The 22,381-nt window shown below is 43.7% G+C and overlaps 1 protein-coding gene across 1 annotated transcript; it reads right to left on the reverse strand.

Annotated features, from left to right (window-relative positions):
• Positions 1-15,267: 15,267 nt before the first annotated feature.
• LOC111608350 (transient receptor potential cation channel subfamily M member 1-like) lies at positions 15,268-17,997 on the reverse strand. Its single transcript, XM_023331924.1, has 5 exons — positions 17,949-17,997; positions 17,651-17,864; positions 17,360-17,484; positions 16,182-16,353; positions 15,268-15,446 (listed from the first exon to the last, which is right to left on the reverse strand). The coding sequence occupies exons 1-5, from the start codon at positions 17,949-17,951 to the stop codon at positions 15,268-15,270; spliced, it is 693 nt and encodes a 230-aa protein (XP_023187692.1). The 5' UTR covers positions 17,952-17,997.
• Between the last annotated feature and the right edge of the window lie 4,384 nt (positions 17,998-22,381).

Genomic DNA, 22,381 nt, shown 5'->3' on the forward strand with positions numbered 1-22,381 from the left:
CGACTCTGTAATCTGAGAGTAGCTGCTGTTGTTTTAAAAGCTCAGCATGTCGTTTTACAGATTAAGGTTAAAACAGAGATGGAGGACAAAACAAAGAGCTTTTATCCTTAGATTCAATTTGTCTGAATAAAACCTCAATTTGATTCAACAACAGATTTACAGGAAAACTTTCAACATCTAAAAGCTTACTGGGTTTAAGTGCATTAATTAATATCAATAACTGATCGATAATTAATTTTCCTATGTCCTACTGTGGTTCAGCCATGTTTCTGCCTGGTGGAGGGTTTTCTGGTACATGTAGTTTCCAGATGTGGCCTCACCGTGTTGTAAAGTTCTTCTAAGCGCGGAATCGTCAGGAAGTGATGGATGTTGACGCCGTTTTCAATCAGGAGCTTCACAAAGTCCACCCGGTCCAGAACCAGAGCGTCCATCATGGCCTGTTCCAGGGAGTTCACCTGTCAACACGAGACTTGGTCAGACCGTGGAACTGGTTCCAGGGTTCTGATGGAACCGGGTCTTTGCTCTAGTGGAACTGGTTCTGGGGTTCTAATGGAACCGGTTCTTGGTTCTAGTAGAAACGGTTCTTGGTTCTACTTTAACTGGTTCCGGGGTTCTATTGGAACCAGCTCTTGGTCCAAGTGGAACTAGTTCCGGGGTTCTGATGGACCCGGTTCCGGGGTTCTGGTGGAACCGCCTCTTGGGTCTAGTGGAACCGGCTCCCGGGTTCTAATGGTACCAGTTCTTGGATCTAGTGGAACCGGCTCCAGGGTTCTAATGGAACGGGCTCTTGATTCTAGTGGAACCGGTTCTTGGCTCTAGTGGAACCAGTTCTTGGCTCTAGTGGAACCGGCTAATGGAACCGGCTCTTGGTTCTAGTGGAACCGGCTCTTGGCTCTAGTGGAACCGGTTCTTGGCTCTAGTGGAACCGGCTCTTGATTCTAGTGGAACTGGTTCTTGGTTCTAGTGGAACCGGCTCCAGGGTTCTAATGGAACCGGCTCTTGATTCTAGTGGAACCGGTTCTTGGCTCTAGTGGAACCGGCTCCAGGGTTCTAATGGAACCGGCTCTTGATTCTAGTGGAACCGGTTCATGGCTCTAGTGGAACCGGCTAATGGAACCGGCTCTAGGTTCTAGTGGAACCAGCTCCGGGGTTCTGATGGACCTGGTTCTGGGGTTCTGATGGACCCGCCTCTCTCACCCAGCTGAGCAGCTCCAGTTTCCGCGGGTCGGTTTCCTCCGGCGGTTCCGCTTTGGCTTTCCCTCCTTTGCCTTTCTTTCCTCTGACTTTTCCCTTTCCGGCCGGTTGGCGCTGCGCAGCCGGGCTTTTGGGCCGGTCAGCCGCCACGGCGCCGGCAGGCTGAGAAACAGAAATGCTGAGGTCAGAGATGAGGTCAGACGGACAGACCGAGGAATGCCGAAGTGCTCACGGGCCAGTGCAGGCCGTAGACGAAGATCTGGCTCCGAGCGATGTCCACGCGGTTCCAGGCCAGGGCCAGGCTCAGCTGGTCGGACGCCGAAGCGTTCGTACCTGAAGACATCAAGATGGTCAGGTTGGGCGTCTGAATGAAGAACACCTGCCGTCTTCATCGCCATGGTTACCTTTGAGCAGGGCTGTGAGGATGGACATCTCGATGTCCTGCTGGCCCTCTGAGCCCATCCTGAACACGGTGATCTGCACAGAGACACAACCGATCAGGACGCGCCTTCCAGCCGCTCAGTCAGCTTCCTGCAGAGGATCAGAGCAGCTCCTCCTCAGAATGAGCCAATCACAGAGTAAAGCTCTTTACTTCAAAAGGCCTTGAGCGAATGTCAGAGCTTCATCGGGGTTTCAGCAGCAGCAGCGCATTCAGGCATCAAAAGTTTCAGAACCTGCTGATATACTGGGATTTTAACCCGCAACCAGGGGACCGAGGAAGAGGAAAGCAGGAAGCCTCACCTGGAGCCAGAGCTGTCAGGTAGAACAGCAGTGGCTCCAGGCTGAACTGTTAGAGCCTGAAGGTTACTGGATGAAGATCTGCTGATTCTTCTGGAGGATTTCTGTTGGACTTTTTAAAGGAGATGTTTGGATTAAAGTTGTTCTGAAAGCAAACATGCCTGTTTGAGCTGAGGTCATGTGATCCTGTTAATCTGACAGCAGATCAGTTTAATGAATTGATGCTCCGATTGTTTTACATGCTGCTGCAGCTGTTCAGTGGAAGAAGCGCGGGATTGTGGGATTAAAGAAATGGACAGAACAATCTCAGTTAAGTGCTGCATGAAATGTAAAACCTTCATCATTATGCTAATGTTGCAGTGAACGGGTCAGAACCGGCTCAGATCCAGGACAGTCTGGACTGGTCGTCCCGGAGTCACATGGAGCTGCTAGCTGGATGCTAACCTGAACTCCAGACGCTTTTCCAGGCTCCCAGTTTTAGAAGAACATCCAACATTATGCTGCAGCTGTGCGGCTGTGCACACTGTGCTTAGCTTGGGATTTACCATTTAGTAAAAATAAAATTATTATGTTTTTCCTGCTTTACTATTAATATTGTGGACAAAAAAAATAAAAACTCTGTTTTGTTAAAACATCCTATCTTTAGCTCACATCTGTGTGGGTGGAGCGGTTTTCAGGAATTGAGGAGCTGATGGTAAAACCTGATCGCTTCTCTGTTGACCGGCTGTGACATCTGAAGGGTTAGACCGTTAAATCTGTCTGAAACGTTTTCCAGAAAGAGTAGAAATTAAACGACTGTCCCTCCGTCCTCTGGATGTTCAGACACACCTGGGAGCAGGCACGTAGAGATGGGGGGGCGGAGCACCCTTGAGTCCCTGCCCCTTTTATCCTTGATGCCACTAAAGCCCTTTTTGAGGGTTTTTTTCCAAACAAAATTGTTTTCAATTTTTTATTATTATTTTTAATCTGTGCATCAGAAGGCCTGTTTGTGCCCCTCAGCAATCATATTTATCTAAATATAATAATTTAGCAAAATAAACCGGCTGCCCTCAGTCTGATAATGACTCTCAGTTTCTGCCTCCATGTTGTTCAGACTCCATGGTGAGGAGGAGGAGGATCTGTTCTTCTATCAAATTATGGGCAAGAATATTTTTCATACACTGGTTTGTGAATAAAAACGTAGGTCTGATGTTGACGTTGGAAAACTTTTTTCTATTTATATTTTCATAATAGCAGGAAAAAACCCACCTCGCCCCTAAACACAGAAATGCTTCAAAAAAAAAACTTCTGACTTTAACTTCATCATTCTGCTAAAAGCCCAGTTCGGTTCGCTACAGGCAGTCTGGGTCGGAACCACCGACTGATAGAAAGAATATCTGACATCCTCAGTGATGGAATAGTTACTTTGAAAAAGTAACTTTAATCAGATTACTGATTACTCCTTGAAAAAGTAACTCAGTTAGATTACTGATTACTTGATTTGGAAACTAACTAAGTTACATTAAAAGTAACTTTTTTAGTTACTTTCAGCAGCTGCTAACAACAACGCTGTGAAAATGACATTGATCTTTGCCAAAACTTAATTGTAAGTTACACTGCCTGGCCAAAAAAAAAGTCGCCACCAAAAACTGGTCACACTCTAATATTTTGTTGGACCGCCTTTAGCTTTGATTACAGCCCGCATTCGCTGTGGCATTGTTTCAATAAGCTTCTGCAGTGTCACAAGATTTATTTCCATCCAGTGTTGCATTAATCTTTCACCAAGATCTTGTCTTGATGATGGGAGAGTCTGACCACGGCGCAAAGCCTTCTCCAGCACATCCCAAAGATTCTCAATGGGGTTAAGGTCTGGACTCTGTGGTGGCCAATCCATGTGTGAACAAGATGTCTCATGCTCCCTGAACCACTCTTTCACAATGTGAGCCCCATGAATCCTGGCATTGTCATCTTGGAATATGCCCATTCCATTTGGGAAGACAAAATCCATTGATGGAATAACCTGGTCATTCAGTATATTCAGGTAGTCAGCTGACCTCATTCTTTGGGCCACAATGTTGCTGAACCTAGACCTGACCAACTGCAGCAACCCCAGATCATAGCACTGCCCCCACAGGCTTGTACAGTAGGCACTAGGCATGATGGGTGCATCACTTCACCTGCCTCTCTTCTTACCCTGATGCGCCCATCACTCTGGAACAGGGTAAATCTGGACTCATCAGACCACATGACCCTCTTCCATTCCTCCAGAGTCCAATCTTTATGCTCCCTAGCAAACTGAAGCCTTTTTTTCTGGTTAGCCTTACTGATTAGAGCTTTTCTTACGGCTACACAGCTGTTCAATCCCAACCCCTTGAGTTCCCTTCGCATTGTGCGTGTGGAAATGCTTTTGCGTTCACAATTAAACATACTCCTGAGTGGGGACTTCCGGGTATGACCGCAAGGTAGAAGGTCGCGTTCGACACTGCTCCTGACAAAAATCCTGCAAATCCCCTTTTAAAAATTACTGAACGCTACAACAACGGTAATTGAGTTTGATTTGGGTGAAACTATGCCAGGCCCTGGAAGAACGAGCAAAGATAAGTCAAAAATAACTATGCAATCCAAGTTGACGGACTACGGACCACAAAACGTGGAGCTTAGCACAAACGAAGCTAGCAAGAAAGTTAGCAAGGAGCCGAGCAGCAGCAAGGCAGTTGAAGAAGAACTAGCAGCTAACAGCGGCAAAATGAATAGCTCACTCGGCAACATAGCAGATATACTTGGAGCAATAACAAGCTTAAAGTCTGATTTTTCTGGAAGATTTGACGATGTTATGACAGCAATAGAAGCAGTGAGGAAAGAAGTGGGTGAGTGTGCAAAGCGTTTGACGCATGCAGAGGAACATTTGTCCACGATGGAAGACGAGCAAATGTCGCTAATTAACAAAGTTAAAAGCTTGGAGGAAACAAAGAAGCTAATGGAGGAAAAAATAGTTGACATGGAAATGAGGTCCCGCCTCAACAACCTTAGATTGGTGAATCTCCCCGAAGGCGCAGAGGGCTCCGATGCCTGCGGAGTTTTGGAAAGCTGGTTACCAGAAGTGTTGGAGTTGCCTGCCCTGAGAAATCCGCTGATTCTCGAAAGAGCTCACCGCGTTGGCCTGAAAAGAAATGCAGAAGCACCCCCAAGAACCGTAATTATGTGATTTCTTAACTGTAAACAAAAGGATCTGATATTCAAAGCAAGTAAAGCAAAACGGATATCCTGTACAAGAACCAGCGGGTGAGATTCTACAACGACGTTGCTACTGAGATACACAAGCAGCGCAAGCAGCACGATGCTTGGGCTGAGACACGGCATCATCCCTCCGGCTAAACTGGTGCTAACGTAACAAGGGGAAACCTTCAGGTTCAACACACCAGCAGAGGTCCAAACGTTCAGCGATCAGATTCAGAAGGGACAGAAAAGTGCAACGGAGTGACTGAATAAATAAAATAAATCTTATCTTATCTGAATAGATGCACTGATGTAGTGTAGCGTTGGTGCGTCTCTAATAATAAATATACCTTTTTGTTAGATCATCATTATGTTAACATGGTATAACGTGAAGCTGCACTGTTTATTATACTTTTTTTATATATATATACCTTATACTTCTAGTTTCATTGTTCTGTTGTGATGTTCTACCTCTATTATACACACCAGAGATCACCTCAAATGCATAGGGATAACTAGACTGTTGGAAACGCAGGATAAGGTTGAGTACAGTACATATATTTATTTTTTATTTGTTGGTAGAGATTAAGAACTGAGAGAATAGATCATAAGGATCTATACATGTCAGTGGTTGGAATAGATAGAACATACTGGGAGGGCCTGACCATTTGGTTGGGAATGGGGTTTTATTTGTTCAGGTAGTTCAGGGATTGTGGGTGTATGTTAACTGTTCAGTTGTTTTTGTTGCCCCTCTTGGACATATTTGTGGAGTTATTGCATCAATGTCTTTTAAGATGACATGACGCAGAGGACGGAAATTAAATGCACATCCTGGAACTGTAGAGGCTTACATAAAACAAAAAAATCAAACAAGTCATGAACAAACTGAAAGATTTAAACTCTAAAATAGTATTTTTACAAGAGACCCATCTCTTGGAGGAAGAAAATATAAAATTATGTAGGAGGTGGCAGGGGGATGTATATGTAGCTCCATTTACATCAAGAGCCAGGGGAGTAATGACCCTAATTCATAATCTGTTCCTTTTCAGGTGACCAATGTTATTAAAGATAAATTGGGGAGATATCTGATTATTCAGGGGTCCATTTTACAAGAAACTCTGAACTTGGTAAACGTGTATGGTCCCAACACTGATGATGATGTTTTCTATACCAACATCTTTCTTGCCCTTTCATCGCTGACAGAAAAATACATTATAGGGGCGACTGGAACTGTGTTCTGGACCCTGCTCTGGACAGGGCTTCAGGAGCTGACCAAACGCACACCAGAAGTAGGGAAACAATATGTAATTTTATGAAAGAATTAAATTTAGTAGATATCTGGAGACATTTAAAACCCACTGAAACAAGATACTCATGCCATTCAAAAGCATTTAGAACATACTCACACATAGACTATTTTTTGATTTCAAAAGAATTACTCTCAAATATTACTGATTGTTGCTATGATAGCATATTAATATCAGATCACGCTCCCTGTAATTTATTATATTCTAATAACAACATGTTGAGAGACCCTCCTCGATGGTGCTTACACCAGAAATGGCTGAAAGATGAGACATTTCTTAATTATGTTGGAGAAAAGATAGATGAATATTTCAGTATCAATACCACACAAACTTCAGCCTGTATAAAATGGGACGCTTTTAAGGCATGTTTGAGGGGTTATATAATCAGTTACACCGCATCAAAATCTAAAGAACAACGCAAGAGCAGACAACAATTAGAATCTAAGATTAAATTACTAGAACTACAAGCTTTTAGAAATGGCAACACAGAAACAGAAGGAATTGCTGTTTTTAAAGGCGCAATATGAAAAAGAATCTGCAGACAGAGCGGCCTCCAGTTTATTAAGATTAAATCAATCATTCTATGAACAAGGAGAAAAACAGGGGAAACTCTTGGCATGGCAAATAAAACAACTGGAAGTGCAAAAAAACATAACCTCTCTTATTAATAGTAAAGGGGAAACTTTAGTAGACCCAATCAAGACAAATGAAGAATTTAGAAAATACTATGAAAGGCTGTATGATTCTCAAGACACCTCCGATTTACAGGAACACGACTCATTTCTAAATAAGTTAATTATTCCCTCGATAGATGAAGGTTATAGAGAACAATTGGAAGCTGAAATGACAGAAGAAGAGCTGGGTAAGGCTATTGACTGCATGAAGGCAGGGAAGAAAGCTGGGCCTGATGGGTTCCCTATAGACTTTTATAAAAAATTTAAAAAACAATTACTAAGTCCTATCTTAGAGATGTTTCAGGAGGCATATTGTAATGGTGGCCTGCCAAAATCTATGACAAGTGCTTTAATCTTTGTGCTACCCAAAGCAGGGAAACCCAGCAATAAATGTGAAAACATGAGGCCAATAAGTTTGCTTAATGCTGACCTAAAAATACTCTGTAAATTATTAGCAATACGCTTACAAGATTCACTTCCTTCAGTGATACACAGGGATCAAAATGACTTTGTTTTGGGTCGGCAATGTCTACACAATGTGAGGAGGCTTCTAAACATTCATGGCTTGGGTGTTAAATCAGGAACTGCATTTCTTTCTCTAGATGCCGAGAAGGCGTTCGACCGAGTCAAATGGGCCTATCTTTTCAACATTTTAAATCGTTTTGGTTATGGAAACAATTTTAAAAATGGATACACTTGTTATATTTAAATCCTACTGCAGAAATATTAACAAATAAAAATGTGTCTAAACCAATTGTTATCAAACGAGGATGTCGTTTGTCCCCTTTGTTATTTACTTTAGCATTGGAGCCTCTTGCTATAGCTGTGAGGTCCCATAAATCTATAGCAGGCATTACAATTAGACAAGTAGAACACAAACTTTCATTATATGCAGATGACATAATCCTGTTCATTTCAAACTTAAAAGAATCTATTCCAAGTTTGCTTCATTTAATAGAGGAATATGGTCATATTTCAGGGTATAATATAAATAAAGCTAAATCTTCATTACTACTATTGGACGAAAAAGAAATGTCCCCAGAAATAAGTTCAGAATTTAAGGTTGTTAGAGATTTCACTTATTTAGGAATTCAAATATTTTCAAATCTAGACATGATTGTAAAGAAGAACTATGAATGTTTAACAAAAGAAATCACCGAACATATCAATAGATGGTGCCCCTTCCCTTATCACTGATTGGCAGGATCAACACCTACAAAATGAATATACTTCCAAAAGTATTGTATATTTTTCAGAATGTCCCCCTGCTGCCTCCTGCAAACTGGTTCAATAATTTTAGGAAGTTAATTGTTGGGTTTTTATGGCAAAATAAACGACCCAGGGTTAGAATGTTGCTCTTACATTTACCTCACAAGTAGGGAGGACTAGGGTGTCCCAATATGAAGTGGTATTACTGGGCAGCCCAACTTAGGACCATTAAATATTACTTTAATGCCAGAGACGCCCCGCAATGGACAGAAATGGAATCTGAATAATCTGTAAGTCCACCTTTACCTGTATACATTTTTTCTGATTCAGTCCCAAGACTGTTGGGAAAAACGGTTAATCCTATTGTTAAAAACATGATCAAAATATGGTATGAAGTAAAGAAATTCACAAAAGGACCAGTTACATTATCACAGTTTACTCCTATATGGGGAAACCAAGATTTTAGTCCTGGAAGAGCAGACTCTGTATTTAGACAATGGGCCGCAAAGGGAATAGATAAAATTCATGATTTGTATCAAACAAATTCAGCTTACATGATGTCTTTTGAAGAATTCAGGCAAAAATTTAATATAAATAGAAAATACTTCTTTAAATACCTTCAGCTTAGAAGCTACATTAGGACAAAAAACAAAGATTTAACCAAGCCACCAAAGTCCCAGCTAGAAGAAATGGTTTGCAAAGATAACACAAGTAAAGGTGCGATTTCAAAATTCTACAACTTTATGGTTTTAAATTCCCCAGAGGACTCGGCACTGAAACTAGAAGCCTGGAAATTAGACCTGGGAGTAAACCTGTCACTGGAGGACTGGCAGTCTGTCTGTACAAAGGCTCAGAAACAAACTGTTAACTCTCGCTTAAGGTTACTGCAATACAAATGGTTAATGAGAATCTATATTACACCAGTCAATTTAAATCGGTACAATCCTAATATACCAGATATATGCACAAAATGTTTAGAAGAAAAGGGACTTTGTTTCATTGTATTTGGGAATGCAGGGAAATTCAAAAATTTTGGAAAGCAATAAAAACAACTGTAGAACAACTTGTGTCAAAGGATGTTGCACTAGACCCGGTTTTTCTAGTTTTAGGTCTGTATCCAAAAAATACCTTGTTTACCAAATGTGAGCTACTATTGATTGATATGTGTCTATTACAAGCTAAAAGACTGATAGCACTATTCTGGAAGAGAACAACAGGACCAGGCATCAAACAATGGATCAGGAAAATGATGAAGACTTTACCTCTGGAACGCATAACATATCTCCAAAAAGGGAAAAGCGAATTATTTGAAAACATTTGGAGACCCTTCAGGAATTTTGTTGTAAGGAGAGGACTTGTCACAAGATGAAAAAACCAGCTAAAGACAAGATTAATGTCAAATCATAATGTTAAACAAGGGAGCCTCAGCAGTGGACTATTATCTCCTGTACACTTAAAGGAATGTATGCAGATATGTATCTAAGAGGGCGTTTGTTGGTCTGGTTTATTGTATTGGTTATATGGCAGATATATCTGTAAAAAACACAATAAAACTATTGTTGAAAAAAAAAACAACATACTCCTGAGTTCTGCTGTTGTTTTTCTTCGATTTGATTTGACCAAACGTTTAAGTAATCGCCGATCACCATCATTCAGGATTTTTTTCCGACCACATTTCTTCCTGGAAGACGATGGTTCCCCACCATCCTTCCAGTTTTTAATGATGCGTTGGACAGTTCTTAACCCAGTTCTAGTAGTTTCTGCAATCTCCTTAGATGTTTTCTCTGCTTGATGCATGCCAATGATTTGACCCTTCTTAAACAGACTAAAGTCTTTTCCACGACCACAGGATGTGTCTTTTGCCATGGTTGTTTAAGAAATGAGGAGTTACTCATTGCATCAGCTGGGGTTAAATAACTTGTTGCCAGCTGAAAGATAATCGCCTATGCAGAACGTATTCAATAGGAGGCTTGTACCTATTTGCTTAGTTAAATCCAGGTGGCGACTTTTTTTTGGCCAGGCAGTGTATTTTATAATAGTAACATCAACATGTTGTCTCCACTTATAAGGTTGAACTGAAGGGGAGATTTTTTAATGGTTTCAATAAAAAACAACGTTAGTAATTTGTGCAGTTTTTGTGTTTTCCACTATTGTCTGGAAAACTCTAAGGATTTTAACCCCCAACCTCCAGGTTGTGTGTTTGGTGTCAAAGGTCAGAGCTCCTCCTGCGGCTCCACAGTTCAGATGGCTGCTGCACAGATTAGTGACTCTTATCCTAATATTAATAATTATAATGGCGTTTAGTTGCACAACTTTACGGACTCGTTCATTCGTGGCTGTTTTCACGTTTATTGCTCTGTTCATATTAGTCTCCGTGTTTCCAATGTTCTGGATAGCTGGACGTGATTCACAGGTAATAGATTAACTTTAACAGAGACACAACGGGACGGATCATCCTGGAAATGATGGACAGGGAGAGTCTGACTAAAACTAGCTGGAGGTCAGACACATTCTGGGGTTTCTGTCTGTTTATTTCCAAGCCCAAATGAGCAACTTCACCTTCAAAAACCAGCCCAGAAAGCGACTCATTAAATTTGTTAGCGACTTTAAAAAAAAACACAGCCACTTATATTAATCAGACTTGGCGACAGAAACTCAAAGTAGTTCCTGTTTTTCTACCAACAAAATGCGCATCTCCCTCCATTGTTTACGTTTCTGTCGCTGTGGAGACTGTCGCATAGAAACGGCGATCACTCGACAAGACGCAGAGGAAATAAAATTCAATTCCAAAAGAAAATAGTAAAGCAAAATGGTTTTGATAAGTAACTGTAGTCTGACTACTGGATATGAAATAGCAACGCGTTAGATTACTGGTTACTTTAAAAAGTGGTCCAACATCTGGACATCCTGATATAAACACGGTACTGAGACTGACACCGCGAGTCGCAACGCAGCACAAAGCCCCGGTACCACCCGGTACCACCTGGTACCACCCGGTACCACCCGGTACTGCCTGCTAACTGTTCTCTGCTTCTCCTTATCGTTTCTGCCAGGCGGGTTAAAGCCGCTGCTGATCTGGGCTGGAGGTTCTGGGCTGTAAACAGAAGTTACTGCAGAACCTCAAGTGATAAAGAAAGATTCGGCCCAATTAGAGTTCAGAACATAAACATCAGAGAAAATATTGTAGCAATAATTAGAACCGCAGCAAAAAGCCAAACATGCCACAATTAAAGGAACCAAAATGGCTCCAAAACATCGGGGGACCGACAGGGGCCACCGGGGGATTCCAGGTGGATTCCAGGTAGATTCCAGGCAATGTTCCCTCTAAGCTGAGTGCTTGCGCAATCGCGCACTGCTCGCACATTCTTAGCGCCCAATAAAATCTATGCAGCGCATCAAATAAAATCCAATGTAAATTATACATTGGGCTCAGACATCAGTTTTGACTATGGACCAATGATGTATAACGATCTAACTCGGTGAGTCACAGGCGTCCAGCCAATGATACGATACAGTTCACTTACGCTACGCAGCCAATCATCGCATGTTATTGTGTTTATGCGCTTTGCCAAAATGCGTTGTGGCACCGTGCAGATTTGCTTGGTAGGAAAAGTGCGGCGGAGTTAAGAGACGCTAAAGCTACCACCCTATCATGGCTAAGCGAACAGGCAGCGGGACATCCACTCATCCAGCCAAAGTAAAACAGAAATGCGCTTCTTTTAAGATGGAATGGCTGTCGGAGCTTGTGCAAAAAGAAGAACAAGATTTTTTCTTTTTCGAGTGAGAAAGTTTACTCTGCAAAACATGCAGCGAAGCCAAAGTAGCAAGCGAGTTTTCAGAGGGAAAAATGGACTGAGTGGAAGTTGGACAACCACAAGCGTCACAGTCACTGGAGAAGTGAGAGACAGACGTGAAAAAACTGCGTAATTAAATATTTTACAGACAAAGAGTTACAAAAATGTATACACTATCACAAGCTAGAGCACACATTTCATTGTGCAGAATGTGAATGTTTTAATGTGAACAAAAAGTTATGTCTCATTTCTCACCATGGCCAAAGCAGGACTCTTATATAGAACATACTGCATCTCATGAACAGCAATGTTTTTTTTTGTTGTTTTTTTTTTTCATTTTAAGTGCAGCAAATCACTTAAATTAAAAGCAAACTAATGGAAGTTTCTGCTGTAATCTGATTCTTTTAATAAGCCATGTAACTTTCTATAATCCCAGATTTATTACAGGTGTAATACAGGTGTGTGGCCATCGTGCTCACACCTGATGTTGCTCACAGTTTGTCCTCAGTGTACTCAGGGAGCCTGTGTGTATGACCAGACACATGAAAAATTAGAGGGAACATTGATTCCAGGTAGATTCCAGCCTAGAGGCCGTTCATGCAGGGCCGGCCCAAGGTAATATGGGGCCTTAGACAGACCCCCCCCCCAGCATCACTAACATGTTTAAATGTAGATTTAGTGAATCTGTGAGGGGAGACCAGGTTTAAAATCAATCACTGATTATTGGTTATTTGCTGTGACGTATTTGTGAACAAACACAAAGATTACACCATATTGTAGCCATGGTAACACAACAATCAAACTATCAAGATGATTCTTTAAACTTTTACAAAGTAAACGTCCTAGTTAAATCCTAAATGTAGTTTTTTTTCTCAGCTGATGCATTAAATAAAATGTAATAACATTGTTATTCTCCATAAATGATGCTACAGGTTTAGATCTATGGTGTGTGGTACAATTAAACCATTTCTAGGGGCCCCTGAATCTCTGGAGGCCCCTGAATCTCTGGAGGCCCCTGAATGTGTGGAGGCCCCTGAATGTGTGGAAGCCCCTGAATGTGTGGAAGCCCCTGAATCTCTGGAGGCCCCTGAATGTGTGGAGGCCCCTGAATGCGTGGAGGCCCCTGAATGTGTGGAGGCCCCTGAATGTGTGGAGGCCCCTGAATGCGTGGAGCCCCCTGAATGTGTGGAAGCCCCTGAATGTGTGGAGGCCCCTGAATGTGTGGAGGCCCCTGAATCTCTGGAGGCCCCTGAATGTGTGGAGGCCCCTGAATGCGTGGAGGCCCCTGAATCTCTGGAGGCCCCTGAATGTAATACTTTTATAACAAATTTATGTCAGCTCATGATTTCTTGGCTAATGACAAGTTGTCATAACAAAGACATTTTGAATAATGTCAACTTTGTATTAAAAGTGTCATGATTTACCAAATGATACTTTATGACAACAGTCATAAATATTCATGAAGACTTCCTGATGTTTATAACAGTGTCATGACGGTCTTATTCACAACCTGTCAAATAAAGTGTTACCAATTTACCCAGAGAAAACGATCAGCTGGGCGTCAATTAACGCCCAGCTGGAGGAAATTAAAGAGAAAACTCAGGACCAAAACTTGGATCATGACACTAAGGTTAAAGGATATGACACACTAGAGGGGAACGCCCTTTTTGGGGCATGCCTTAGATAAAAGCTATTGAAGGGCTTTACAAACTGTTGCTTGATGCCATTTTGTTCTGCTAGCCCTTAAGGATAACATGAACTATGGACCAGCTGTATTTTGGTATTAATAAATGGAATTCAGCTCACTGACTCTTCTTCAACCTCATACATGAAGAACGTAGCTTGGGGGCGTGCCGTGATGGCATAGCGGTTAGCACGACCCGTATTTGGAGGCCTTGAGTCCTCGACGTGGCCGTCGCGGGTTCGACTCCCGGACCCGGCGACATTTGCCGCATGTCTTCCCTCCTCTCCTTCCCCCTTCCTGTCAGCCTACTTTCGTAAAAGGGACACTAGAGCCCACAAAAGACCCCCTGGAGGGGTAAAAAAAAAAAGAATGTAGCTTGGAGAAACACTATGCAGATATATAAGTGTGTGTCTGTATGCGAATGTGTCGTGTTGTGCACGTTAGGCCTTATGTGGATCAGATCCTCTGTTTTTGTGGGCCATGGGCATTGTGTTCTTGTGGATTATTTTGTGGGTTTGCTAGTTTGTTGGTGATGTGGTTGTGCTCCTGTCTTGTGTCTTGTGCAGAGGTAGTTTTGTGCGTACCCTCCGATAACGTCCTGCCATAGCAGACCACTGTTTCAGTACATCTGGCTCTGCCAGGGTGTTTTCCTTGGATTGCTGATACGCATGGGAAGTGAGGACTGAACCATGTGAAAACTGAAAACAGTCCTGCTGGTTTTGATAAGATGCTGTCAGAACCAGCAGAGAACCTTATCTGTTTACTGTGTGAACAGGACAGGAAAAAGGGTTTCTGATGTCAGGAGGATGAATGATGACACAGACAGGGTGATGAGAAGGAGATTTGTTGTTGCAGCAATGAAGGGACTGAACAGGACGATGCAGCCATTACAACAGCTAGAGCTTTGCTGTCTTACCAGAGCCTTCTTCTTCATGCACTCCATCACCATCTGGAAGATCTGCTGCGCCTGGCTGCGGCTATAGTTAAAAGTTTTCTGGATGGTGACCAGGAGCTGATCTTTGACACTCTCGTTCACCAGCCTGCAGAGGTAGAACAGGACACTGAGGAGAAACCGGAAGGTACGTTGTCATCCGGAGGTAATATTGTGTCTGAGAATACACGGCCTCTCAGGTCTGCAGCTTAAAACCCGTTTCTCACAGAACTGACAAGATGAATGGTTTCCAGCATCACAGAAGGGCAGGAATCAGGAACTGATGATAACAGAATGCATAGAAAGACTTGAGTTACAAGTCCACAGGCCAGCTGTGGTGAAGAATGTCAGTAGAACCAGAGGTCAACTCCTGAGATCTGCAGGAGTTCCTCACTGATTGGCATGATTCCCCCGATTCGGTGGTTGTGCATAAAATCCTTCGCTGTCCACCTAAGGTCGTGTCTGCGCCACCTTTAAGCATCATCACACATGCACCTTGAAAATTACCACCAACACATACACCAAAGCAGCAGAAATGTTCTTACCCGTCCTCTTCGCAGTATCTGTGAGCAAAGGAGAGGATGTCGGAGGCCCGGCCGCTACCGTCACAAACCACAACTGGGACAGGTGGTTCCTCCTTCAAACTCTCCAGCACAATGGAGATGACATTAGGACCCCCCTCTAGGATCAGGCAGACCACTGGGACACCCTGGCCCAAACCTGGCAACATCAAAGCACCTGTCAGGATGACCATCGCCAGCCTCCCAAAGCCACGCTCAGACTCAGACAGGAGGAGAAAAGGGACTGTCATGAAACTAAAGACAAAGTAATGGAGGATCGTCGGTGAAAACAGGATCTGATTGTAGAAGGTCTGACCAGTAAGTATAAACATTTCATCAGATTTTTGTGCCTTCCAGGAACAGAAGGCTTCACAGCTGCCCATGGCAAACAAAATGTCTTTTTCTATGATGTTGTGATTGTATCAGTGTGTTTTATTCTATGGTTGGAGAACGAAAATAAAGGCTCTTTTTTACCTTATAACTCTGAGGCAATGTAAACATGACCCTTTAACCCCATTTAAAAACTCCTCAGCAATTTTCAATTTTCCTTCCTGTTCTGTGGACATTAGATCACAACACAAAGGAGGTTGAGTAGTTTCACTGATTTCCTGACATTGAAGGACTCTAGAACCTTCCTTTGGTTTTGTTTGGTTGGTTTTATGTTGATGGGTCTGTTCTGTCTCTGTCTGGAGGGTTGGACTCTCGTTTGGGTTTGCCTGGTTCTGTGGGAGTTGAAGGAAGGGGTGACAGCTGAGGCTCCCCTTGCTGTCCCTGCCTTACAGACACCTCCAGGCATAGGACGACAAAGGGAAACCCACAGGTCACCTGACCAGGCACATGAGTAGAGGAGACTTAGCAGGCCAGGGAGAGGCTGCTGCAGGGTCACATGACTTACGTGTGTTGATCTTCTGCAGGGAGACATGTTTCTCCAGCTGCCGGCGGAGGCGGACCTCAGCTCCATATTTGCCAGTGGTGCCATTGTCGGATAGGATGAAGTGAGAGTGGCTGCTGTTCAGGACCGACAGCTTACTGAGCGGGTTGGACATGGTCTGGTAAGGGCGAGTCACCTGAAACACAGCAGCAGGCTTCCATTAGAGCAGGGGTCTCAAACTCCAGTCCTCGAGGGCCGCAGTCCTGCAACTTTTAGATGTGCCTCTGCTGCATCACACCTGAATAGAATAATTAAGTCGTTAGCAAGGCTCTGGAGAAATGACCTACACAAGGAGGATGTAATTAAGCCATTTCATTCCAGTGTTTTGTACCTGTGGCATATCTAAAAACTGTAGGTCTGCGGCCCTCGAGGCCTGGAGTTTGAGACCCCTGCATTAGAGGTTATCATGGTGATATTAACATCATCAATAACAATGAATTAAACACTTTCACAGATCAATGAACATTCCCGACCGAGGATAAGGGTCCAAACACAGATGGAGCAACCGATCTTTCTTCTCTTCGACAGACCAGATTAGCAGATCACAGCATCATCACCCCTGTCATCTACACAACTCCTGCTCCATATTTCCCTCATGACCTCCTGAATTCCAGCTCATGACTCTCATCCTGGTCACTTCAGACTCAGCTGTTAGCATCTAGAGTGCATACTGAAGATGCCAGCATCCCAACCAAAGACCAAACCCGAGGTTCTCCAGGTCTTCTTCCTGAAGGTACCTTGAGATCTGGTCCATTAACACCTGACAGAGGGCTGCCTGGCAGAGTCCATGCTTCATCCTCCACAATGTGTCAGAAATCTGGACCCAGCTAACGAGGGCATGGGAGGAGCTGCACAGTACCTCCTACTCCTCCCATGATACCCAAAGGGCCACTAGCTCATGTCCTCTACAAACCCAACAAAGATGGAACCAACTGAACTAAGGGTGAAGAGAATCCCTTCATCAGTAGAAATGAACAGACCACTAGACATCAGGAGATATCACAGCCATTTTCATTCATGACTGTCTACTAACATCCAATCAGAGCAAGCTACCACCATACAAGTCCACCACTGAGTAAACAAAGGCAGAAGCTCAGAGATGCTCTGGACTTGTAAACCTGATTTAATCAGACTCTTCTTACATCTTTCCCAATCAGGTCCTCTTTGTTTTCGACAATTCCCCAGGGTGCGATGCCGATGGCACAGACCTTTCCTCTGGACTTGGATGAATGGTCTTTGAGAGCATCTCCAACATGTCGAATCACCCCTGCAACAGCAGATGGAGGGAGCTCAGCAGAATCAGAGTTAATATGATCACACTTCTCTCTTGGTTTGGTTCTGCTGTCATCAACTCATCAGGTTTTCATCCTGGGTATTTGTGGCTCTAACAGGCACACTGATAGATATTAGTCTATTGGAGCTGAGTGTTGCACCTGTGCTGACTCCTCCTGTGAAGATCCAGGCTCCGGTGGTGACTGCGGCCTTGATCAACCCCCTCCCAAAGACCTGCTTCAGTTTGGGGGGCAGGTCAAAGTTCTGCAGCCCTCCATGGACGGAGATGAGCAGCGTAGGCAGCTCCAGCTGCCATTCCTTCACCATCAGGTGGAGCAGAGAGTCTGGCTTGGAGTCATAGGAGACCCTGATGTACTGCAGGACAGAGACAGCATGAAAGGGAGAGAGTCAGTCTGAGCTGCTACCATCATCCTAGTAACCTGGTCTGCTCCGTGTTACCATGGCCTTGTTGACATGTCCTCCCCCCTGGAACTCCAGGACTCCATAGGCGTCAGTGGAAAAGGTCTGGGTGTGTTTCAGGATGCTCCATCTCTCTGCAGGCTGGACATCCAACTGAACCAGCTGGCCCGTCTCCTCCACTGCCCCTGCAGGGATGGGGGGGTGCTGCGCCACCAGCTGGCCACAGCTGCACCTACACAGCAGAAAGAAGACATCCACTTTACCTCACATTAAAGGCAAGTTTATTTATGAAGGGTCATCATGCAAAAGAAACTCACTGTGTCTCATTGACTGGAGATTTGATTTTAAAACCAAAAATAACTAAAACAGAATTAAAACCTCCATCCAGAGATTATTATGCCTGTAAGAGAAGAGCTGACTTCTGACCTTCAACCCCTCATTGATGATCTAGGAAACACGGCACTAGTCTTTGGCTGAAACCTGAAGTCAGTTCGACTGCATCATTCACCGTTCAGTCTGCTTCAACCCGACTCCAGTCCATTTGCCTATAAAGTCCGGTCCAGTTGGTCTCAATCCTAACCGACCTCTGACCTCTGGTCCTCCAGACCTCGGTCTGGGTTCAGTTGAAGTGAACTCTGGTTCTGTTTGAATTCAAACATTCAAACAGAACCAGAGACCTCTCCAAAAGCAGGACGTGAACTACAGCACAGGGTAAATTCTGGGTAAATACAACCAAAGCTAACTTGCTAGCCTAGCGCTAGCAGCAGAAATGGCTCCTGGTCTCCTGGCCAAAGACTAAAGAGAAATCCTCCAACCGCTAAAATCTGACACCTCCATCTTGTTTCCATCTGGTGAAGAAGGAAGTTGCTCTCAGTGTCTTCAGAGGTTTTTGTGTCGTTTCCTTCAATGGTTCTTGGTGCAGCGCCCCCACAGGCCAGGAGGGGAACAGGTTGGTTTGACTCAGAGCAGAGAGGAAGAGAACCACAGCAGCTGGAGGTGGAGCAGATGTTTTCAGATTTTAGCTTCCCTGCTTTGCTCCACCTTCAGGAAATCTCTGAATATGAGAAGCTGCTCTGCTTCGTCCTGGTTCCCCTTGTGGGCCTGGTCCCCACAAGGGGAACCGCTGTTTTTGGGTCAGGGGTCAGGGGATTTCTTGAGAGTCACATGACTGAAACTCAGACGAGATCAGCACCATGTGACCGCCTTGCTCAGAGCACCTGAGCTTCTCTTCATCAACACAACAACAATATAACAGAGATCTGTGCATCATTTCACCTGCTGGCATCTTTGCTGGGAATGATCTGGATGCATTCTCTCTTCTGGAAGGTTCTCTCGATCCACGCTCTGTGAACCTGCAGCAGGAAACAGCAAGCAGTGGTTAAGGTGTTGCTGCTCTAAAACACTGCAGACTCACTAAGGCTGGATATAACAACTACTGTTTATTCATAAAGCACTTTTCACAGACATAAGATCCAAACAAACGTTAAGAATACAGAAAAAAATCTAGATACAAAAACCTATGGAAATAAATGCTTCCAGTTGGTTTTTTTAATCCTCCACAGAGGATTTAAAAAACAGCAGCTTCAACAAAACAAAGCTGCTGGAGCAAACTGGTCCCAGTCACTGGCCAAACTGGGCCCAGTCATGGACTGAAATGCCTCTTTAGGTTCCAGCCACTATGTTTGGCGGTGAAGGTCCAGAGCAGCAGAGTTCAGTAGCTGACTCAGCCAGTCAGAAGCCTGGCTAGTAAAAGCCGTTGTCAAGGTGATAGGAAGTGCAAATAATTGTCTCTAAATCAGCTCTGGAGGCCATGTTTTGCATTTTGAAAATGTTTCTTCAATGAAACAAGAACAGGAATTGTCTGGAGTTTGACCTGGAATTTGGCTGATGGGCCAGGAGGCGACTGACTGATTTCAGGTAACTGGGAGTTTGTATCAAAGTCTTACTGGTTTTAAAACCAGAATGTTACTGGAGAGTCAATCAGTGAAAGACAGAAGCTGATGTGCTGGTCTTTGTTTTGCTGTAAACATTTCTGTCTACAGTTGAGGTGGCTTGGGCATCTGGTCAGGATGCCTCCTGGACGCCTCCCTGGTGAGGTGTTCCGGGCACGTCCCACCGGGAGGAGGCCCCGGGGAAGACCCAGGACACGCTGGAGGGACTATGTCTCTCGGCTGGCCTGGGAACGCCTCGGGATTCCCCCGGAAGAGCTAGAAGAAGTGGCCGGGGAGAGGGAAGTCTGGGCCTCCCTTCTGAAGCTGCTACCCCCGCGACCCGACCTCGGATAAGCGGAAGATGGATGGATGGATGGATGGATTTCTGTCTACAATGTGGGGTTATGGGAATCATTGCTCCTTGTGGGGACTATTTCTTGGTCCCCATGAGGGAAATTGTTGTATTTGGGTTAGTGGTTAGGTCTGTGATAGTTAGGTTGAGGGCAAAGGTTAAGGTAAGGGTTAGGTATATCGTAAGGCTTAGGCTGTAGAAATTAATGGAAGTCAATGTTAAGTCCCCACAAGTGATGAAAGCACGTCGGGGTGTGTGTGTGTGTGCATGTGTGCGTGTGTGTGTGTGTGTGTGTTCCCGAATCTCCACTTTGTTAAAGTAATGGATTACTGTCTGAGTGGAACATTAGCCTCAGTGTGATTTGTCTGTTTCATGTGAACAATAAAGCTGCACAGAAACCATAATCATCATCATCACATGGTGGAGGAGTGACTCAACAACTGCATAATAAAGGAAAAAAATGATTAATCTTCAGTGAAATTGAACAAAAACAAATGTTTATTCTTATTTTTCAGCTAATTTGTTGGATTTTTTTATATCTTCGGATTGTTGTTGAGAACAAAAACATTTGCTCTCTTCCTCCTGGTTGGAGCTGGACTCTTGACTCCAAGTTTTGTGACCTGTTTGGTTCAGACATTTTCAGCTCTGACTGAACCTGCGGACGTGGAGACGCTGCATCCTGCTGAGGAAGAGGAGGACCAGGTGGAACCTCGGGTTCAATAAACCAGCTCACTCCGACTGGACTAAACAACCCAGTTGGACAAAAAGAACTTGAGAGAATTTCAGCAGAACTCCAGTGAAGGTCCTATAATGTGACCAGATCAGAGGGAAACTGAATCAGGAGACAATGAGCCCAGATGATTTCTGACTTGTCAGTCCCAGTTTGTTGGCTAATTGGGAGCACCGGGACATTTCTCAGTGGGCCACTGTTCTGTTTATCTGTGCTACCCGTAAATCTGTCCTACCTTGTGGTAATGCGCTCATCGATGCTACGTCACATACTGCTGACTCAGCAGATTTGTTATAAATATGTCCTACCTGTGGACGTTTTGTTTCATGTGTTTTATTTCATCTATTTGATTCCTGGTTTTCATTAAGCTGCTGAATTACTTCATGGTTTTACTTTACATGACAGCAGCTTGTAAATATATTTATTAATTGTTTTTAGTTTGCCGTCTGCAAAGTCGTTACTGTAAACAAGTCATTGTTTATCAGGACAAATTATGTTGTTTTTGGGGCTATTTTGTCCTTATGCTTTAAATATTTTAGTTTAATTACGCTCTTTTTTATTATTAAACTTTGCTAAACAGAAGTTAGCGATAATAAGTGGGATTGAAGCTGTAATAGCCGTGTAATATTAGTGTATATGAATCATATCCTATCATTTCAGTGACCTGCGCGGTTCAGTGACACATTGTGGCTGCATTTAATAAAGTCTGTCATACAGCAGATTAATGTGCATAAAAGAGTTGTGTTGATCTGTTGTCTGTGTTTAATTCCAATAAAAACCTGTTAAATGTTTATCCTCACAAACCTCTGTATCTAAAATATTTTAACAGGTAGGATATTCTAGTAAAGGATTAGTGCAAACTTCTACAGCTGTTCATTTTAAACAGGTAGATGTTCAGATGAAGGAAGTGATCTTCTTGTGGTTTCGTCATGGATAGAAATTGTTCCGATGCTAAGCTAACCATAACTGCTAAGCTTCCACTTCAGTCACTCAAATATTGTTATCCAATATATTTAACATTAACAACCTGCTGTAGTTTTCTGACTGTAAACATGACGGTAGCAGCTTTGGACGGGTAGCACAGACAGATAGACTTAGCTATCAATCCGTGCTACAGTAGGAGAATCTGACGAGGTAGCACAGATAGTCAGAACACCGGTCTGAGTCCATGTCTGAACTGAAGTCCAGTCAAAGTTTGGACTCATCCTGGTTGGAATGCAGTGGGATGCTTAGTGATCTGAACAGACCTAATGTAACTGAAGAACCGTGGGAAAGAGAGTTGGACCAGAACACCAAGGAGATGCAGAGATGGAAATGGTCAGACAGAACCAGTGCTGGGATTCTGCTGTCAGGTCAGCAACACTCCATCATCACCATAGAAACTAGAGCCATGACAACAAATCCGGTCCAATCGAACCCCAACCTGATTCCGGTCCAGTCTGAACCGCTCCGATTGGAC

Source organism: Xiphophorus maculatus, chromosome 4 (assembly GCF_002775205.1).
Source record: "Xiphophorus maculatus strain JP 163 A chromosome 4, X_maculatus-5.0-male, whole genome shotgun sequence".
NCBI lineage: Eukaryota > Metazoa > Chordata > Actinopteri > Cyprinodontiformes > Poeciliidae > Xiphophorus > Xiphophorus maculatus.